The following is a 23,791-nucleotide window of genomic DNA, read 5'->3' as shown; positions in this document are numbered from 1 at the left end:
ACTCTACGATTATTTATCGTTACCTATTTGGGCATGATACCTTCACACAAAAAATCGAGTTGCTATCATTTACAGATACAACTTAAGTATCTTCAGAGTGAAAAGGGGTTCAACTCTATAGGCCTTCCCATACTTATTCTGTAAGGAAGGGCAATAGAAAATATTAAATGAATTGTTCTGATGTTGAGCTCAAACAGGGCACAATCAATTCGGTTTTCGTTATTCAGTTAAAATTATTGTTCGAATATTTCTATCAAAAATTTTTGTTTGGCGGGAGATTAAAAGAGTTTCGAAATGGATAACTTAGTGCCCTAGAGAGGGGAATATTTTAAAATGAAATCCTCCCGCAATCTAAATTTGACGGGTCGGAAGTGTTTCGGAAAAAAATTTTGTTTTTGTGACTTTTTGACATTATTTTAGATGAGGCTACTAGTTAATTCAACTATTTTCCAAATGGGAAGAAATTCCATCACAAAATCACAAAATTTTCCCACGCACATCCATGGAGTCGACGACAAGAAGTGTCCAATTGTCGTTCTTCACATGATAATATTACTATTTTGATATTCCTTGCTTCGGTCACGAATTTCAGGAATCGATCCTAACGCCAACAACACTGTCGGGAATACGCGGAAAATTTTAAAATAAACATCTCCATCGGGTATTAATTATCATAATTCAAACAGCAAAGTATCGACCCAACTCACGTTTAGCGAATAACCTCACTCAACTTTAAAATCCTTCGTGATGACTTGAAGGTTTTCGAGTTGTCGGAATTAGTTAATCAGTGATTTTGTCAGCATAAACTGTTTTTCAATAGAAATAGCGAGTCCGTTCTTGGAATAATGCGATGTGTATTATTATTGTGCAGCAATTGTTCTATAAATATTATAATTTCATATTCTGAATTTCTCGAATTCTTTCACATCGTTATACCGATGGAATAAGTTAGATTGAGTATTTACACATAACTCGCCAAATAATTAGGGCATTTTGATTAGGAGTTACTTGAATGCCAATTCGAGGATCAAGGAGTCAGGTTTAGGGTTCAGGGACATGTCAAGGTCAGAATTAAATTCGAAACTCAGGATCTGCAGCCTTTAAATTCAGCTCATATTTTTTGTGTAAAGAAAATTCTTTCTTGAAGATTCGATTGTGGCATTTACGATCTGTTAACTATCATTACTTGATTTTCAATGGCCATTATTAAATTCGTGTTTAAATTGAAAGGATTCGAATGGTTTCATTATAATATAACAAATCACATGTGACCCCCCGATGATGTTCTTAATTTTTATAATTAATTTAATAGAAAAAGGACTAGAAGGTCTGGAGAAAAACCTTTTGTTGTTTGAAAAAAAAACAGAATAAAATAAATTACATAGATACATAGTGTACTCTTCGCTATCCTATCCTTTTTCAATTAACTGGTTTCGTACTGCCTTTCATAGTAAATATCTATATATATATATATATATACAAATAGAATTAAGTCAAAACACATCAAAGTTCGTTATTCATATTCATAACGGTTATTATTGTCAAACGGCATTGATGCTCTGCTAACTGTATCAGATATGGTAATGGAATCATTACATTACACATGGAGAGTTTAATATTATGGTTGCAGAAGAAACAAATTTCATTATATCCCTGTTACCCCATATTAGGAGGTTTTTATAGCGTCAAAACCACTCTGAGGGAATCAATACCCTTGAGTGAACATGTAAATACTGACTAGAAAACTGTGTGGTGTATTATTATCATTAAATCAAAATATTTAAAATAAACAGCCATTAAAAAATATGAGTTAGTGGTCCTGTCATTTTTCAGTTTATGTGAAATTTTTGTTTAAAGGCCCTTAGGACTCCCTTTAACTCTATTTTAACTTGCTAACTTAATGAAAGAAGATTTTTGTTGAACAATTCAATATTCTTGTAATTATCCATTATTTCTTTTGAGAGATACCCATTCCCTAACACCGCATCAGATGCATTTAATCTTCGGGTTGATTTTTTTCTAATTCAACAACTGATATACGTCTTCAACCAAGGATAACGAACATAAACTCTCCTCAAGCAACTGCATATTAAATAATTCAATTTTCTTCCATGGCAGAAATACTATATATTTAAAAACTGGTCTTTGTCCTTTCCATGCAAATAACTAGATTAGGAATCCCTTCAATCAGTTTATACAGGATGAGTCTTTGACTCATACAAATATTTCAGCAGTAGATTCTTACGGTCAAAAGAAACACTTTTTTCGGCTCGATTTAAAAGATATAGGCTGTTGAAAAACCATAAACAGTTTTCTCATTATGACCATAACGTACCATAAAATACCAAAAATTTAAAGAACCCAACTCTTGAAACTAAGTTGGAGACTATCTAATGAATATTTGAACTTTTTCTAAAATAAAAGTATTTCTAATATTTTCTCGTATAATGCGCCGTTATCGAGTAATTTGAGGTTCAAAAATCAAAAAGTGTCTGTGAAATTCGAAAAGTTGGGTACTTTGACTGAATGCAACTGTTTTAAAAAGATCCACAGATGTGTGATGTCATAGATTTAGCTTGTTATCCTGAACGGAATTTTGTTATTCAAGGGATGGCATATCTCATTATGGAAACTTGGCTATATCTCTTTATCATGGCCGAATCGGAAAAAAGTGTTTCTTTTGACCCCAAGAATCTACTTTAAAATATTTGCACGAGTATAAGACTCACCCTGTATAAACATTAATTATGTTCATCACAGGTTTTCGAATTCATTTATTTTCTGAAGTAAATCCACATTGTGAGAAATACGTACCTAATGGCGGAGAGTTTTACGTAGAACGGATAACATAGCGCTGATTTAAAACTAAAAAATGTTTTGATAAGCGCCATAACCTCACATTTTCGTACCAAACAGTAGCGATGGTCAACCGAGTGCTTTTAAAAAAGTGAATGGAGTATATTTCCTTAAGGCTGAATTTGAGATTTGAACGTTAATGCAACCTGACCTTTTTTCGCATTATGTTTGTCGCAATCGGTATAAATACGTATGGAATCGTACATCAGCTTGGCAATGAATAAACAAAGTACTGTTGTCCAGGATTAGACTGCAAAACACTCGGCGAAATAGGTCATTGTTCCGATCTCGTTTGACATTGAGTTGCATCTTTTCACAGTCCTGAGATAACTTTGTCCCGCTATTGCCGTATCAGAGAAGCGCATCGGACAGGAGATAAACAAGCTGGTTATTTTTGCCACCGCGATTTGGCAATGCGGCACCTGCTGTGACTTAACCTTGGACATGTGCTTATACAGGTCGTTGCTCATAAACGCACACGTTTAAGCCTTTTTAAGCGCATTGGTGAAAACCTGACTTCCCCTATTCATCCAGTGTATTGATCTCAAAGACACAGTTCGATCATTACAAACTCTTTATTCTTTATACATCAAATCTTGATCGTCAGTGTATATGTCAGGCAGATGTCGTTTTAACTTTACGAGGAAGCTATTATCCGGTTTAACCTCCTGATCCGGTAGCATCATTTCTGCTATCTTGGAGAAGGTTTATTCTTTTCAACTGCTCTAAATAATACGGCCCACGATTTCAGTCAATAACGCAGTGTAAATAGATATCACGTGCATGACCTGCAGGCCCGGATCTACGATTTTTTCTGACCGGGGCAAAAATTCATGATGGCGCCCCCCCCCTTCTAAGGTTCGTAGGAAAAATCTAATTGCATATTCGTCATCGCTTTCAACCCGAGTTATTTTTTTCACTAGTTCGAGGTCGTATAGATTATGCAATTAGATTTTTCCTAAGATGGGTACTTTGGGAAAAAAATCACTCTTATTATTTTCCCATTGTTCCATCAAAAGATATTTTTTCTCATTATTCCTTTAAATGTTATTCTTTTCCCAAAATACTCCCAAAAATTGCATATTCGTAATCTACGACCTCGAATTAGTAAAAAAAATGACTCGGGTTGCAATCGTTCGAAAAATAAAAAAGTTTGTATTTGCAAGAATGTCGTTTACAACCCGCCCTCGTCTATCGTTTTTACCCGCGCTTCATGAACGGAATTATTCCGAACTAAAATTTATTTTTTTAGCTACATATGTCGACCCGGATCATTTTACATATTAATTCAAGGTCGTAGATCACGAATATGCAATTAGATTTTTGGAGGATCAGTATTTTGAGGAATAAATCACTTTTAGTGCAAAATTTCGGAAATATTGGTCAACTTTGAAGAGCTGTATCAGCTAGAAAAAAGGCACTAGTCATATGCTGTTTTTTTGTGATGAATTGGTTCTTTGCGAATATAAAAAACCACACTTCATTCATCTATCACGAACAGTTCAGATTTTATGAATTTTTCCGCGAAGGTCCAAAATTTCAGATTTTCCATAGACCATAACTTGAAAAATGATTTTTTTTTAAATATCTGTTTGCATATTCGTGTTCTACGTCCTCGAATTAGTGTACAGAATGAATTTGGTTTTGATCGGAGACCAAAAATATTCTTCAAAGAATCGCCCACTCTGTATATATTGAAAACATTTTAAAACACTCAATTTCGTGAAACTTTTGTATGAAACATTTTTTTGTACCTCTCTTAGTAACAAAGTTAAAGGGGGGGCTCAAATTATGGTCTATAGAAAATCGGAAATTTTGGCCCTTAGTTCCAGATGAGAAGGCGATGAGTCGACAGGCAAAGAAATTACTGCTGGACGCAGTGTGAACATATCAGATCTTTCAACCTATTTCACCCAAGTGTGGCGGTCATTCGTAGATGACTGAATAATATGCAGTTAATTGATCCCTCATTGATTTGAAAGATTTTAGGCATAGTGATGGTTTATCATGTTTCCATTGTACACTTTCCATTTTAGCACTAGGAAATTAATTTTTTCCGAGAAAATCAAAAGTAAAAAAATTTTAACCTCTGGTTGATTTTGGCGCCCCCTTGAGCTGGCGCCCGGGGCAAGCGCCCCGCTTGCCCCCCCCTAGATCCGGGCCTGATGACCTGGCACGAGCACTCAGGACTCGATTAGCTTCGTTTATCTGGATATGCGGGAGAGAGATATTTTGGAGGCTAGGTGTTCGTTATTCTCAAATTTCTTTTTAGTTAGGACATACAGCAAGTTTCTTTATACTTTATAATTTTATACGAACCACAGATAGGAACGAACAGAATAAATGAAGTGAACTATGTCTATTATAAAAAGAAATGACTTGTAGGAGAAGTATAATTGATAATTTACAAATTTATTGTTTCACTGAAAAAATTGTTTGTATGGAATCCACTCGTTTTTTCATGTTCTTTCTGACAGGAGCGGTTTCAAGAGATTGCCATCATAATTATAGAGAACCAGGACTACTGCTATCGAATATACTAAGAATGCCAAAAAAACAATTGTAATTATTCTTGGAACTTGCAAGGCCGAATGAAATCGAGTAGATTCGTGCACTTTTGAATTTTTGGAAGAATTCCAGTTACAAAGTTAGAAGGTGAAAACAAGATGATTGTGTAGTCTTCTTGATTGTTTGTACAGATTTATTTGTACGAAAAATGTGATGCAGTCTACCCACCATGCTAACTTATCGGCACTTGCGGAATTCAGGCCACTGATCTCTGCAGACCATGGATCTGGTAATAATTGTTGAAACTGATTCTTCGCTCGTCGTTCTAATAAAATAAACAGTTGAAGGACACTTTGTTCTTGATTTTATTTGAATTTCCTTTGAAAGTTGACATGAACCTTTGACATAAAAAATCAAACATAAATTCACAAGACCACATGCAAATACCTCAAACGACAGAAGTTGGAAATGATGATATACAGGGGGTGTATTTAAAGGTGAGGCTTTTTTTAACAAAGGCAGAACTGGTCAAAATGAAGCGTTTCACCAAAAATCACCTATACAAAACTTTTAAAAAGACAAAGTTGAAAAACAATTGAAAATGATTGCCGAATTGTTCTCATTATATCTTAGTCATTACACGATTTTTTGAAATAGCTCATTTCGATACCAACTGACAGAAGAGACTTACGACACAAGTGTAAAAAATAGAATAATACTTCAAAATCTCACCAATAGAATTCGACTAAATTATCCACGAATTTTTTCACAATGGGCATCAAAATCTTCTTGTTCGAACATTCCAACAATCGACGTAAAATGGGATGAAATGGGGGAACATCGTAGCACTTTTTCAACATAACAAACATATAATAAGCGCTTTCAAGAACGGCCTCAATTTTCTACTTTTTTTTCACCCTAAATTGCACGATACAGCAATTATGATTCTCTCGAAAGTGACCTGATGCATCTAATCCGATGAACTTGGTACTGAACCATTCATTGTCCAGCCATATCAATTCAATGAAATTTTTATTTTATTTTTATTTTTATTTATTTAGTATACAAAAGCCGAGGTATAACCTATATGGCTCAAAACAAATAGAACAAAAGAAGAGACACAGAATGGCCAAAATGTACAAAAAAAAGCTGAAAATTCCTAAATATACAGAAAAAAAAAAACGAAACAATAAGACATAATAAGATGAAAAAAAGAATTGAATCAATTTTGGAAAGTTCTACACCAGCTATCAAACATCACCTTGAATTGATTAACATTGTCGAATTTCTAGGGGTTGTATCTCAGCCATCTTGGATATTTTATATAGACAATTCTTGGTGAAACGACGTATTTCGATGAGTTCTACTTTCTTTAAAAAAAACTTCATCTTTGAAAACACCCTGTATTATTCACGATTGGATCTTTTCGATTGTGAGCAGAAGATATTCCCAGAAATTTCTAGGAGTTCTAAATTTTTACTTTTCTTCTCCTTCTTGTTAAATTTCGGTTTCATTAAGATCTGAAATGATCATGATTCATTTCGTTGAACAGAGTCAAGTTGAGTGTTTTTAAATTGTATCTTTTTACGGAAGGTGCAGTGAAGGAATGAAATATACTCATGACACAACCGATTTATCTTGATTGAGTAAAATCTCTGTATTCTGGTGACTGTCGAAATTCATAACTTCGACTAAAGAAATTGAACACCATCCCATGTATATCAATACTGGCGTATTATTTCGAACGCTCCTCCAAGAGATTTTGTTGTTCCAGACCCCCATCGTTGTTACTAAATTCCAGTTTTACCTACACACATGGGGTGCAGCGATAAGGTCTTTAACCCCTCATGTTATTTGACGGACCCAACAGGGTATTAATGCTCGCGTACCAGCAGTTGGTGCTGGGGACATGCATGGCTTGAAGAGGCGTTGTTGCCGGTGGAAACTGACAAAATTTGCCCTTCAACTGAAATGAGTCCCAGTGGAATGGGATCATATTTCAATTTTATAGCTGCCATTTTAGGAATAGGCTCATTAGTAGGATATGTTATCGGTTTGGTATGATTTTTTTCGAGTAAAATTTAATCATGAACATGAAAATATGATTCGTAATACTAGATTTCGATTCAGATATACATTGCGTCAAGGTTTCTTGACGAGGGACGCATTCTTATTAAGATTATTTATCATTTGAACTATTGAGATCAGATGAATCGAACACTTAACCGACCAAATTTTCATCATCTTTGTTGTTTTTTTTTATTGAGATTGTGAAATAGAGTATATTTTGTATTATAGAAGGTCAGGTAAAACTGTCTTCCGTATAACGGATCACCATTGAACCAATACTCGATGCCAATACCAAGCCTACTATACATGTTTTCGAAGGTGAGGCTTTTTTTGACGGAAGGTAGAACTCATCAAAATAAGTCGTTTCACCAAAAATTGTCCATATAAAATATCCAAGATGGCTGAGATACAACCCCTAGAAGCTCGACAAAATTTAATTGAATTTCAAGTACGGGACTGTGGAAGGTGACTCCGGCATCTCAAAAACTAAACGAAACATAACCATATAGCTGGAAAATGAATGGTTCAGTGCCAAGTTCACCGGATTAGATGCATCAGGTCACTTTTGTGATTTTTGTATCGTGCAATTTGGGGTGAAAAAAAAAATGTAGAAAATCGAGGCAGTTTCTATGAAGTGCTTATGTTACTTGTGTTGAAAAAGTGCTATGATGTTGACCTATTACATCCCATTTTTACGGCGATTGTTGGAATGTTCGAACAAGAAGATTGTGATGTCCATTGTGAAAAAATTCGTGAATAATTTAGATGAATTTTGTTGGTGAGATTTTAGAGTATTATTCTACTTTTCACACTTGTGTGTCTCTTCTGTCAGTTGGTATCGAAATGAGCCAATTCATAAAATCGTGTAAGTTACTAAAAAATAATGAGAAAAATTCGGCAATCCTAAGTTTCCATTTTTATTACAACGTAAATATCGAACGTGCCAGTATCCTAAACGAAACCACATGGTCGAATCGATAAGTTTTTTCCATTGCTTTGCGATAAGTCAGCTAACAAACGGTCTAGGGTCGTATTAGGATCTATTTCAGTAATAATTTTTTTTTCAACTTTGTCATTTTGAAATTTTTGTATAGGTGATTTTTGATGAAATGCTTCAGTTCTACCTTCTGTTCAAAAAAAGCCTCACCTATACATACACCCTGTATGTAGAATGGTGAGTAGTATCGTTCACACTTTGTGAAATTTCTGCCCCCTAATCTCAATTTGTTATTCGGTGATCTGCGTCACTCTCATCTGTTGTCGACGACGCATTCAAGAAGCCAAAAAGCTTTTGATTTGTGGTTATAGTCATCATTGAGTCCATCGACATCTGGTGCACGAGAGGAATGTTGTTTTCTTCTCTGTTGGTTTGAATATTCGAGAAGCAGCAATAACAAATCAGTTCTGATTTGAGCACACTTTCATATTCCATTCGAAAAAATGATCAAACGCCTCTTCGGGCATGACTTAATTGGTGTACAAGCGATATCACCCAGAAAAAAATCGCATAACCTCTACTGAGTTTCAACAGGAAATTCAGTATATCTTCATGAGGTCTGAATTGTCTGGAAATATATTGAAGGAATGAATCCACACCTATTCAAATATATGCAAATGATTCAATAGCTAATTTCCGTTTAAAGAAGGACTCGGCTCACTCAAAACATTCTTTGCTTTTGTTTTCTTCAGGAGAAAAAGATTCGCCAGCTGTTTTTCGGTGGTGCATTACAGCAGCAGCTGGTCTATGGCTATTTCGCATCTACTGTTCATTCAACGCCCTCAAAAATTATACGGGAGGTCCCTAACGAATTCCAGTTGGTTGTCTGGAGCTTACCGGTTAATTTTATTATCAATTAGTGAGCAGTCAAGGATGAAAAAGATTGCACGCGATATGCTATCACCATCTAATTGTGACTTTTTTACGCAGAGTTATGCAAAACGAAAATTTGCATGTTTGGGTTTTCGAACTTTCTCTCTAAAATATTTTCAGGCCTCTGCGACTTTCGGTTATACCGGAAACATCCTACAACTTTCTTTTTTTCAAATGGAACACCCAGTATATCATTGCATCGTCAGATAGATGATTTGATAGCAATTTCAACATTATACCACACCTGGAGTAAGCCATTTCGTGTGTCTACTTACTCATTCTGTGATTTTTGGAAACCTCACAAAATCTAACATTGTTTGTATTTGGACATGTCATGAATTGTTGATGAACGATTCAAACAATTTATCAGACAGAATTAACGAAATATCAAAATTATTATCGCAAAATAGAAAGAAACTATTTCTGTGGTTTCCAATAATCACAGAATTATCAAGTAGCTTGAAATGGCACTTTTCCTTCATTTCAAGTTTTTCCTTGTTTACTCTGAAAGGATACTTTTTCAATTTTAGCTATGGTCTATTTCCAAAATGGCGGTAATGACAACATTTATTAAGAATAACTTGAATCTGAGTGTTTCAGTCATTCCGCACTGCAGATTTTGAGAGCAGTTCCCGTATAAAATTTATCATATACCTGACCCGACCGACACCTGGTCTATCCGTGTCTGGGTTCGAATATCTTTTCATGGCAAGGTGTTCTCGAAGACGAGATACCTCAACAAATCTCTGTACATAATGTGACCCAAGTGAAATGAGAGCAGATGCTGGACCTTACCGCTATAGCTACGCTGTTTATTTTCTGCACATCTGTTGTCTACATACGTACAACTTTTGTTTAAATCTAAAATGAAAATCTTGGTGCAGTTTTTGCGTTCTTTTTTGTAGGAACATTTTGCCCCTATATTTATCCTTCGAAAGACGATAGCTCCAGTTATCAGAATTTTCTTCGCAATAATTGAAAGAAAAGCGATCCCATGGAATTGAAAATCCAAGAAACAATCTTCGTCGTCAAGAATTTTTCACTACATAATTTTAGAAACTTCAGGTACGCAGAAATAACGATGCATACCCTGAAGAGGGCTCTTCGAAGACGTGCCGAAACGTTAGGAGAAACGCACTCAAATAAATCGTGATGGAAACTGCCCAAATGTCTCTTAATATTTACCGCTGCGAAGACTAGTGCCGAATTTCTTGTGGAGTATATCACTATGTAAATTAAAAAAAATTGTTTCAAGAATTTCGGCACATGGTGAGATAATCGTCTATGTTATAGCCCATGTATGAAATAAGTTATTAAAAAATGCGAAAAATCACGCACAAAATCAGAATGTTGATGAAATTCTAGAAATAGGTCTGGAAATAAGTCTAGGGTAAAAGATGGTCTAGGGATAGAACATATCCCACGAGGGGAAAAGAGAGAATTAAAATTAAAGAGTGCAGTTACACTTGCACTCATGAAGGAGAGAACGTTTCATATTCAGTCACGTGATTTGTTGCAATTCGTTGAAGAGAAATATTTGTTTCTTTATTTCGCGCCTGGTTTTGTTCATATTTAGTTGTTTCACTCATTGTTTTTATTTCATTGTATTGATATTCTTTTATTGTGGTCATAAGATTATGACAGAGTTCCCAAATTCAGTTGCTGGATGGCTAACTAATAACTACCCCTCTAGGTCAGTTTTAGTCTATGCGTAGATCATTGTTTGGCTTTGTCACAGTCGTTCTGAACGAAAAAAATATAAGGGTGCACCCATGCACGAACTAAAAGGCATTGGACCATTTTCAAGAGTTCGAAAGCTCCCAATTCTTCCTACAGTTTTTATAGTCATGTTGTCGTCTGCCGAATATAAAGCTTATTAGTGTAACCGACCGTCAGTTAACATAACCCCTGTAGTGGGGCGTTTTGGCTGAAAGAGGGGTTTTGTACCGTTTTACCCTATACTAGGGGCCTAGGTTTTAGCGCCGATTAGGGTGAATGTGTTAATCAGCCAATCTGCGCGTTCACGCCCATGCAAATGATGCATAGTGTATATTCAGCTTAAGATGTCTTCTTTATGTCTATTGGAAATGAAGAATATTTATGTATAGCAAGAGACCGCCTTGAACAGAATTTAGATTTTTTCATATATTTTCTAATAATACCAATTGGTGTTTGAAGCTCGGCCTTTTATTCAAATTTTATTTGTCTAAAATTATATAGTATACTGGTTGACACTATCAAAATGTCAAGTGAACAAAACTTCAACATGAAAGTTAAAGAAATGTTACTGCAGAACACTATCAACAAACAACAAAATATTTGTCTATCTGTCTAAAATTTTTTTATAATTAGGTATTTCTTGTTGACAAACCGTGGAATTTATTGAAGGTGAATATTTATGATGTACGTGAGTTTAATTGTGTATGTATATTCATCAATAAATTATTATTAATGTATTATTATTAGTTGGGTTAGATCGAAATTTTAACTTCATGTATCTAATGCAATTGCTTGTCAATTTCTTTTACCCCGTTTTCTTGTGATGTTTTCTCTTTATAAAGTGAGATTATTATCATTTTTTAATACAGTAGAATTAAATTTATTCTCGTAACAGATATTATCTCGTCGAATATTTGTCTATCGAACCGAATTATTAGACACTAAACGTAAATATATCAAGTATAATAATTAGAGATAGTGAGTTACCTATGTTCTAATGGAATTTGTTTTCTTTTCAGTTGGGTATTATTTATAGAGATATCAAATTGGAGAACATACTGATAGACGCTCAAGGTCATATAGTTTTGACCGATTTTGGACTCAGCAAGGAGCTACCTAGGGACGAGGAAAAGTCGTATTCCTTCTGTGGCACCATCGAATATATGGCACCGGAAGTAATTCGAGGAAGCGAGGAGGGGCACGATATCGTGAGTATTTCAAATAATGAATTGTTCAATAAGAATTACCTACTTAATTTATGAAGACTAAAATAGTACCTAAATCAATGACGAACTTCGAAATTTTTGAACCTAGATAGTTTTGGCTGCTTCAAAAAAAATCCGGAAGTCCTGCTCTGGCAAAATCCCGAATATACATATCTGAATCATGCTTCATAAACATTTACGATATTGTCGTTAATTCTCAACTCGCTGAAGATGGACGAGCAACGTCCAAATTGAATACCTAAACATTTGTGGAGCTTTGTTAAGAACACTTTCATACTACGACGAATAAATAATGTTATAGCATCGAAGTGAATATCACAAACTGCATAGACGAAATTGAATACTCCCATATAGATTCAAGTGGAAGCTTTACGCAAATGAAAATGTTCCTGAAAATCCTCATTCTTTTCCATGTCTTATGCCCGGTTCTACAAGTTTGATTTACATATATGTACATAATATATCGATTTTTTTTCCATTTGTTTTCAATCGATTATTCAGTTATGAGCTTTCTTAATAGCATTCTTGCATCCAATTATGCTCTCAATATTGCTATTTTTCCGATATATTCAGGAATGGAAAAGTTTCAGTGACTTCATTCTGAAAACCGAGTTACTGTCAGATGGTTGATCAGGCAGTCAAATTTTCTATGGATTATGTTCTGCTTTATTTTGGGAGAAGGTTGCGTCTACTTCTGCAGTTTCTGCAACTGTACAGGGTGGGCAAAATTGGTGATACCTGAATTACAACTTTTTCAACCCAACGATATAGAGGAAAATGAATAGCACATTACGGTCCTCATTTTTCGAGAAAATAATAATGCCATCAACTGCATTCCTCTATCTTCTTTTGTTTTCGAGTATGTATTAGGTCAAAATTAAAATTTCAACTTTGGCCATTATCTCCGTTTCTGTTTGTGCTAGGATGTTGAAATAAAACATTATACATACACTTTTTTATAGCAATCCAGTGGTTTACTATGATTTTCTCCGATTATTTGCTGAGATATAAACACCTAAAGCTGTGTTTTTTCTTATGAAAACAGTAGTTTAAAATTAGAGAAAGACTTAGAAAGACTGAGGGCGTGTATGATATATTTCTGAAACGGGAAAAAATGGCGATTCTTTCTAAGTCATTTTAAACTACTGTTTTCATAAGAAAAAATAGAAATTTATGTTACAGCTCAGCAAATAAACCCGTGGAAAAATATCATAGTACGCCACTGGATTGTATAAAAACTGTGTCTGTATAATGTTTTCATTTCAACATCCTAGCACAAACAGAAACGAAGATAATGACCGAAGTTGAAATCGGCCAAATTTAATTTTTGGCCTATAACTCAAAAACAAAAGAAGATAGAGGAATGCAGTTAATGGCATTATTAGTTTCTCAAAAAAATACGGCCGTAATGTTGTATTCATTTTCCTCTATCTCGTTGGGTTAAAAAGTTGTAGTTCAGGTGCCACCAATTTTGCCCACCCTTGATCTTGGCTTGATCAAAACATTATTTATAACTATATTTTCATTTTTTTCTTCCTCTCTGGATTGTCTACTATTTTCGCCGACTCTCAATTCAAATTTTCCAATTCCGTTTGTCAAAACATATAATATCTGAATTTCATGTTTTCATGGCGTCTTCGTCGTCATCTCTTGTCTCTGTTTCTTTTGCTGTGGAGGTCCACTCTTACACTCTTCTTGGCAATCTCGTTTCCTCCATTCTCATGACGTGTCCGAACCATGTAAAGTGACAACCGAAACCATACCTTTATCCTTTCTAATATTGATCTTATACAGCTCCTTCAAAATGTTCATATGTTTGTATGTTTTTTTTACTAGTCCTTATCAAACGAACAAACGATTTATTTGATGAACATTTTGGTCAATTTTAACAATTTTAACAGCATTTAGTTCCCTAATATCTTTTTTCCTTTCGTTATTCTTTCTCAATTTCGTCTCTACTTTTTTCTTCTTTATTGAAGATGACTCCCTGGTACTCCCCATGTTGACTTTTTTCATCTTTCCATCTTCCAGAGTCGTGTTGTCACTGTCATTTTGCTATAATACTACAGAAAGATTCTGGGCCAGTAGGTGGTGTTTGTGCACCCAGACACTCGGCAGAAAGGTAGTACAAACGTCAGTTACTGGCCCAGAACCTTTTTGTGGTATAGAAAAATGCACCTATAAGAAAGAGTTGATTTCAAAAAGTTCCTTCGGGCTTTTGAAACTGTAAGATCATCCAAGAAGTATTTAGATCTCAGTAATAATAACTAACGCCTCCTCACTGGCTTCAATACTGGATATTTTCGCCTTAGGAAGCATGTAATGAGAATGGGCTTATCAGAAACTGACGAGTGTAGATTATGTTGGCAGGAGGAGGTAACTCCTATTCACCTGGTAATAGAATGCCTCGCCATTGCAAGCCTGCGCAAATAATGTCTTGGACGAGAAGCTAGATGTCACTGTTGTGAGAACAGCTCTGATGGGGAGCACAATGGACCTTAAAGTCGCTACGGAATGTAACCCCCTTACCAAACTATAACCATAGTGTCATGGCTGGCTACTGTTTAATGTTCACATTTACTAAGTTTCAATGAAAGACCTCTTCGTTCAGTTTTCTTGACCGTATAACGCTTTTTTTAGGTGCATAAAAGCTATATGTATCTCTGTTTCGTTGAGTTCGCTTTTCCTAGGCTGAATAACTTGTCCATCGTGGATCTCCCTGCCTAAAATCCCCGTTCAAGTAATTGAACGTATCTTCTAAGTATGTTCGAAAAATTCCCATCCTCTTCGGCATAACAATTCTCAATTAATACCAGACGCAACGATCGAATTCCGGCCGAAACTAGATCAGAACCCTGTATAGTGAGAGAGATACGATCCACGAATGCGAAGCGCGCGTAACTTCGTTCGTGCGAAGGTGAAAGTGTTTTATCCTAAGTCGTATTCGGGTTCGGCTTTCTGACAGTCCGAGAATTGTTCTAGGACTGCGCAAAACTCTTGCGCCCTAGTATTAAATCCTCTGCGCAGTTCTAGAACCATCCTCGGACCGTCCAAAAGCCGAACCCGAATACAGCTGTTATCGCGCTCCTTTTACCCGTGCAAAACAAACTCTCTGGCCGGCGAGAGAACCCCGGCCCACTTTTCGCTAACCTACTTCTCTGCGACGTCCACGAGACCTCCAAGTCGACGTCTCGCGTTAGTTTTCGTATCGAGGTTAACCACCCGCCGCTCCTGCGCCGCAGGTGGTGGCCGTCCTCCACGTGCGTCTTCTTCCTCTTTCATCTTCGGCATTTGGCGTTGCGTAATCGGTTTGCTGTCAGCGAGGGCCTCGTAACGGCACATGGTATTGACCTAGGTTAGGGATAGAGGATGCACGTGGTGGATTTCGCGAGGGGGACTTGCCGGAATCGACACATCGGTCTGCAAAATTGTTACAGCCTATCCCCAACGGTAGAACGAGATGTATGCAGTAGAGATTCTGATACAATCATGTGTATTTCTTCTGGAAGGGAGAAGTGAAGGTCAAGCGCTTTGATATATCTCAGAAATTTCAACGATGAAGTTTGGGTGATATAAAGGGTGTTATCGGACAGTAGGTACAACCCATCAAAATTAAACAATTTCCCCATAAATTGCTTATACGAGGATGTATTGATATCTAGTTAGCCTTGACCAGTTCCATGCATAAAAAAAAAATCAACGAACAACAACTCATTAGAAGTGTCAGTGTGAAGTTTGAGGTCAAAGAAGTAAACCAGAGTTACGTAATAAATTAAAAGAAAGTAGATGTCCACCGACATTGTGAAAATCGAAAAATTGGAGTATCGAGCCATCATCAAGTACCTATATTTAAAAGGGTTGAGAGGTAAGCAGATTTACGAAGATATGCTTAATAGCCTTGGAGATCAATGTCCTTCGTATGCGACCGTGAAAAATTGGACTGCAAGCTTCAGAAGAGGTAAATTTTCCATTGAAGGACTGTGTCAGTCCCCGAAAATATCGATGCAGTTCATGACATGATATCAGACCGTCGAATTGGGCTGAAACGGATATCTGAAGCACTGAATATTTCATACGAACGCGTTCATCAAATAGTTCACGTCAATTTGGACATGAAAAAAATTGCTGCAAAATAGATCCCCAAATGTTTGAATGTCGACCAAAAGCGTGCAAGGGTAGAAGCATCGCTTTCGATCTGTGCTCGATTTGAAAGCGATGTAGACTTCTTAAACCGAATTGTTACTATGGATGAGACTTGGGTACATTTCTACGATCCAGAAACAAAGCAACAATTGATGGAATGGCGACATTCTGCTTCTCCAAGACCTAAGAAGTTTCGTGTCCAAAAATCTGCTGGAAAAGTTCTTGCTTCAGTTTTTTGGGATTGCCATGGAGTACATGATTGATTTCTTAGATAAGGGTAGAACAATAACCAGAGATTACTATTCGACATTACTGACCACTCTACAGAAAAAATTTAAAGAGAAAAGACGCGGAAAGCTATACAAAGATGTTTTGTTTTTGCAGGACAACGCCCCTGCACACAAATCTCATATTGCCGTGCAAAAAATTCGCGATTTGGGGTTTGAATTACTAGAACACCCTCCTTATTCACCAAATTTGGCTCCATCTGACTATCATCTCTTTTCTCAACTGAAAAAAGTTTAAAAGGTCTTAAATTTTCTTCCAACGAGGAGGTAATAAAAGCTGTGGAGGTCTGGTTTGCAAAGCAGGAAGAAATTTTTTTTTTGAAAGGTCTAAAAGACGTTGCCGGTTCGGTGTAATAAATGTATCCAATTAAGAGGATAATATGTTGAGTAATAAAATATATTGACCTTGAAATTTTGTTTGGTTCTATAGTAGGCTAAGAATTTTTCAATATGTCCTCGTATTAAACTTTCAAAATGAGGAAATCATCATCCCTTGAGGTTGAACTTTGAAGTTCTGCATGTCAGTAGTTGTCTTTGTCCTCCGTATGGAATGAATTTATAATAGAACGAAATTATCCGGTAAGTTCAAATAGCAAACCAAGATCTTGCCAACGTTTCGGACTAAATAGTTCTCTATAAAGTCCATAAAATTCACTGTGAAAACAAAAGGAATACAAAAAAGTCAGAAGCCTGCTAATAATTAAAATAACACAAGATATAATAACATATTAAATTCAAATGCGGAAGCAACATCAACAAGACTAAAGTAAAACATAAAGATAAAAAATATAATAGAAGTTATAAGAGAAGCCGAAAAATAACTTTTGAAATTTCCTTCATTTAAACGATGACTGGAAGATTTATCGTTGCTTCTAATGGTCCAAATTTCTCGTGATTTTCACATACTCAATGACTGAAATTTGAGTAACTAATCTATTTTTCGTTTTGAATGCGTTAGATATTGTTCCCCCAAATAGAAACAGGTTGTCGTGAACGTATTACACGAAATTTAGCATAAATGAAATGAAACATTGGAACCCAATTGGCTTTTAATTACCTAATTTGCTTAAATTTCGTGGTTATCAGAAGAAACACAAAAATCTGATAAAAAAATAAAATTGATAGTTACTCAACCAGTAATTCGAAATTAACACGTTAATTAAGTTCCGATTGTAATTATATTTGGAAATAAAATTTAATATTTTTCTCCAACCTCTTGGCAGCAAACTCATCCAAATTGAGTTTTTTTAAATGGAAACATATATATACCATGTGTTGGAAAGCTCACGGTAAATGGAATCCCTGAATAGTGTTGTTTTTTTGATCAAGTATGAATTTGATTTTTTCTTAGGACACTTATGTGTTTCTTTTGATAACCCCAAAGTCACTAATATTTCATTTTAGACTAATACCCAACCCTATATTTTAACGATTCTTAAGGATTCAGTGAATAGTGAATTGCAAAATCTCCACAATCCAAAATTTTTTCCCATCAAGGTTGTAACTTGCAACTTCAATAGAATTACTCAAGAACGACTGGTATTAATATAGCAAAACAAAGATACAACATACACATACTTTTAGCTTCATTCACTTCATTATGTCATTCCTATATATGAAGAAATTTCTCTTATACATTATCAATAATTATTATAACGATCGAATGTACTACTTGATGCCCTCTCCAATAATGAACATTCAACCTTCACAATTTTCCATTATATATTCAACGAAAAAACGAATGTTCCTTTTTTTCATGCTTATCATTTCGATTATGGATGTCTAGACGTTCATTTACTGCTAATGAAGGACCGGAAATAATTGTTTGGTTCGTTTGCGTCAAAATCGCGGTAATATTAACTGCGATAGAGTTTCTCCTTTTAAATTCGTGAGTCTTTTCTTATTGGTAAAATCTTGATCCGTCTACCTGCCTACGTTTTTAGGGCATTTAACTTTTGCAGGAATACGTTCGTCGCAGACTTCATAGACAGCCATCTTTGTCTATCTCAGCAAGATAATGTATTTGTTGTCCTTTATTATCAAGGCATATTTCAGTCGATGTTGCCAATTTGTGCAATTGAAATGAAACGCTTTAAATTTTAAATGCCCATTTTTATTTTTCATTTTCAAGTGCTTAAAATAATTTTTTTGGGAAACGGTTGAAATGGTTATTTCAAAATGTGACGTTTCAAAGATATTTCATAAAAAATACATCATTTCCGTCAGAAGGAGTATTCCCTATTGTTTCTGGGGTTGCTGTAATATATATAATGCATTATTATCCTCACTCTACCAGATACCAAGGTGATACCAGTCAGAGGCTCTACAAGAGGTGTATGCTATAATCCTTCTAGTTTAAATATTAATCTCGTCATATCGAATCTGAGATGTCAGTACCACATGTTGGAAGACCTTATGCAAAGAAAAACAATGTCGATTACTTCGCTTCTCCTCCAATATGCAAGGAATTATCGTCCGAAGCTGATGACCACAAGGCCGTCACTAGTGCCAGTCGTCCCGGTGCCGTGATCTTGTGGTACCGTTTCGTTTTCAACGAAATGTGGTTATGGGTTGCTCAGAAGCGATCCCCCGGTCCAGCGGCAGCGCCATTCGTGGACTGGTACACCGTTACACGGTGGTACTTCCTGGTCGCCGATTCGTTGGCGGTGTGTGTGTGTGTGTACCTGTTGCACGAGGTTCGAGGAGCACACGCAAATGAATCTGCACTAGCGGCACTCATTCGGTGCGCCAGATAACTGTCGTAACACTTTTTGGCCATAGTCTGAAGTCTCGTTAGTACCACGCCTCGGAGCAGGTTTCTGTTCAAAGGTCGAAGGATTAATGATCCCCGTAGCCGGATGTGGAGATTCGTATTTTGGTTATGAGTTTACCAAGGTGGAATCCTATCCGTTCTGCCATGAAGAATGTTGTGTAACTGTGGAGTTTGAACATGGTACTGCATTATAGTACTTGATTCATTCATCCGAGAAGTTCTCCAAGTAAATGAGTATTCTCGCTGATTTCAGAGAGTAGTTCAAATGAATAGCTTCTTATAGGAATTACTTTATCATAATATCTCCTTTCCTGTACCTCTAATCATTTCTGCATTCATTATGAAAGTTGTAGATAATAAAATTCTATACAAATTTTGCCTGAAGCAATTTTACATACTCTTGACCGTTTTATAGTTAAAGGGCGATAAGGGCGAGGAGCTTAGCCACACATGCGAGAAGCCAAGGTCAATGTAGAAACCCAGTCTACTGTACATTCATCGCCATATATCTCAAAAACTTTGAAACGTAGAAAAAATTGCTTCGGACAAAATTTGTAGAAAATGTTATGCTCTACAACTTTTATAATGAATGCGAAAACAATTTGAAGCCCAGGAGAGGAGATAATTGAAAGAAACTGATTTTTGTTACCTTTATGGCTAATTTTTATTGTTTCGGCTTGCTGAAACTATCAGATTATATATTTTCCGTTACTCTTGAATCATTAGCTTCAAAATAAGGAAAAAAGCCACCGCGCTCGAGAATTTACACGTGACGTTTTTTTTTCTGCAACTTTGGTGCCCTCCCACACATTTTCGTCACGCTTAATTGTCAGATTAAGAGAATGTATACTTTTCAACATGTAAGTAACCACATATATTTTAATCTGACACGCTCGAGTATGTACAATGATCGTTTTTTTTTTCACTATTCTGACAGGCTGTACTAAACAATTCCATCAATATACAGGTCTAATTTTTGGTAGAGGTACTTTACAGGGTTCAAGGTATCTCATCTTATATTAATCTGACAAGCTCGAGCAATCCCGAATTTCCCTCTTGGGCTTCCCAACTAAAGGCTATATTTATAGAACTAGTTTCTGATTTTTACACATATTACAACACTTGGTTCATCTCATTGAATAAAACACCCTTCTTCTCCACAACCATTGAATTAAGTGATAATATTCTATCTGTTGTATTCCTCTGATGCGAGGGGGGCACAGTAGACCTTTAGGTCACGGTGTAGTTACCCCTTTTAACTGTCTATCTATCTGTTTCCTTGAGTTTAATGGCATCATAAATCACTGTTGTTCTGTTGAATATTCATTAATCACTTGTTATTACTGAACCCTTATTCACTGGTCAAACTTCATAGTCATAACCACATACATAAAGACGTCTATGGTTACATACACAGAAAACTCAATTGGCAGCGACCAAGGCTCAAGAAGGAATGGGATTTGAACGCAGAGGAATACATTGAGTATTTGAGCCAACAGTGGTAGTTTGCCATTAAGTTCGTGGTTGATATTTTTTTCACTGTGATTTGAAGCAGTGGTTAATTTTTTATAGCTATCGTGTTATTCTTTATTTCCATATTTGAAATATCCTCTGGTCAAAACTTAGTTGATATATTTTTTCTCACAAATTTTCTGCACTAAAATCCGGTGTAGGTTTTCCCAGTGTGCACATTCCAATTTTTCCAATGTTTTTCAGTTTAAAATTATATCATATCGGAGCAACAGCTGACATTTGATCGAGAGTTCAAAGAGCGAATTTAATTGAATATCATTTAAATCTATATCTTGCACAATTTTCATAGTTTTTTTTTTAGGACCGATGCAGAGTACACGATCGTATCATTCGTTACCGTGTGATTTATTAGCTATAAAATTTTAATATCACATTGTGTTATAATCGAGACGTCATTGGTTTGTTCAATCTGCCGGAACATGTTTTAACAGAATTACAGCATCGATTTGGTGTTTCCATTCTCCGAATTAAAACCGATCGAAATGATTTTCTTCCTTAAAATTAACCATTGCCAGCAAATTCAATTACTTACAGATCAATGATTACTTGATTTTTCTTATTTTTTGTCGGTTTTACATTTTTTGCGAAAGATACTGAAGAAACTATTTAATATTCTTAACAACAAGGGTTAGAGTTTCAACCGAGGTTTTAACTGAAAATTATCAGACTTCTAGATTATCCTCATTCAAGCAATAAGACGAAAATTAACAACAATAATTTCTTCTTATGTAGGACTACTGGTATATTTCGTTGAACCAGGAAATGAACGAACTTTGTTCGAAATCATTCGCAATTTCATCACATCAATCACTACTACGATTGTTCCAAGGTGTTCCTATTTATTTAATAAGGTTTTGAGGTTGGAGCGTTATTGAACGTTCAGTCAAGGTTGAATGATTAGTTCTCAGTGAATTACTGCAACTCGGTAGTTTATCGTGTTTTCTCGAAATTCGGTGTATTAGGAAGGATAATTAACCTGCCAAACTGAACGAAAAACTCAAGTTGGGGAGTATTGGAGGAGATTTTGAGCAAAGTGTTTTCTCATATATGAAAAAACGGTTCCTGGCTTCATTTTTTTATCTGAATTACAGATGAAACTATCAGGCGACTTGTTGGGATGTTGTATGGCTCTTTCTGCTACCTCCTTCCTCGCTCTCTAACTATACAGGGTGAAACTTGGCCGACTGATTCATACCACTTAAGGCAGAAACATACACATGAACATATCGACTCAAATATCATCTTCAGTAAATGCTAAGAATGTTTTTCCATTGAACTAACTAAAAATATATTATACTAAACTGAAACCCGTTTTGGAATTTCCCATTCCTGTGTTATTCGTTCTCGTAACTGCTCTTTTTGTTTTTGAATACTTTGTTTTTCAAGTAATCCTATAAGAAATAGTTCATAGGTGTTAAATCTGGTGGCCTAGGCGTCCTTAGAGCAGAGTGATAGTTCGGACTGATTGTTCACGAAGGAAACCCAGGTGTCTAGATTTGAACCAGCAAGATTTTTATTTGTGGGGAAATGTGAAGCAACTTGTGTACAGGGTGTCAATAATAATCCGGGGTAGTTCCTGGAACACATCCTGACGCCGCAAAGGATAATATACGAGATAACCTGGCTCGAATCAAAGCATCACTCGTCTATCTTTGTCATCTGTCAGCTGAAGGAGGTCACTTCGAACACTTAGTCTGAATGTGTTTAGATCAGTGGTATGAATCATACGGTAAATTTTTACCTCTAGGTCATAGATCAACCTGTATATTGTAAATAGTTACTAATATACCTAAAGTGTTGTCCGAAATCGAAAGTTAACTTGTTCTTTTATTCTTGCCGCATAGAAATCGTCTTTCGTCGATAACTATAATGTTTGTTTTTCAGTGAGAAGATAATTCGGTATCTGCTCGTTCAGGTTCAAGATAGAAACTAGGTCTTTATCAGTGGAGTAATAACAAACATTTCAATCTCGAACTTGCTTTGATATTACCCCAAAATCTTATGTTTTGATCACATTTTGTTATCTCCATTTCACACTCGTGGATTTTGAATTTCAAAGAGAACTTCACGTAGTTTGACGAAGAAAAATTTGAAAATTGTAAATTCTGGAAAAGTCCCTTATGTGGTGATGACTCTTTCAAGAACATTCACCTTATTCCATTTATTCCTTTGATTACCACACTTATCACTCTTTCATTGGATAATTGCAACGGATATACTCGACAAATGCTATCTATTAGTGATACTGCCATATCCACCTTTATAGAAAAGCACCTGAAATTATGGCGAAAGCCAGACAACGATAATTAAAATCATCGAGACTAGTGTAGTAGTATCCATTGATGATATTATATGTGATCATCATTGAGTAATATTAGGAGATCAATAATATCAACACAAGTAACAATTCGCACACAAACAATTGTTTTCGAATGTTTATATGACTTTGACATATATTAAAAGGTGTCAAGGCGAGAACATGATTAATAATATTGCCGAAATCGGTATCCGACTGAGGCGTGAAAAGCATAACTGAATTTGGCAATTTATCGGAGAACTTTCTAATCAAGAATCTCGGAAGTTTCAGTACGTTTGTTTACGTGATATTAATCTCAAAGTTTGTAAATCGATTATTGATTGCCGCGACTATTCTAAATGTCATCAGTTCTGATCATTCAGTATTCGTTTGAAACGAAATGATATTTAATTATTCATGTATGCCTCAAAACCTTTCATTGTAATTTGTTTTTGTTGTTGCAATTAGCTAATTCAGTAGATGTGCGCCATTTTTATCATTCATACTTAT

The 23,791-nt window shown here is 35.6% G+C and overlaps 1 protein-coding gene across 1 annotated transcript in view; it reads left to right on the top strand.

Moving 5' to 3' along the window:
• The window catches only part of LOC123312735 (ribosomal protein S6 kinase alpha-5-like), a 114,370-nt gene that overhangs the window by 73,470 nt on the left and 17,109 nt on the right, over positions 1-23,791 (top strand). The window contains exon 5 of the mRNA XM_044897199.1: positions 12,043-12,231. Coding sequence (XP_044753134.1) covers positions 12,043-12,231 — 189 coding nt within the window. The remainder of the gene's footprint in view (positions 1-12,042; positions 12,232-23,791) is intronic.

This window comes from Coccinella septempunctata, chromosome 1 (assembly GCF_907165205.1).
Source record: "Coccinella septempunctata chromosome 1, icCocSept1.1, whole genome shotgun sequence".
Lineage (NCBI taxonomy): Eukaryota > Metazoa > Arthropoda > Insecta > Coleoptera > Coccinellidae > Coccinella > Coccinella septempunctata.
The sequence above is the reverse complement of the archived record's forward strand: the minus strand, read 5'-3'. Positions and strand labels throughout refer to the sequence as shown.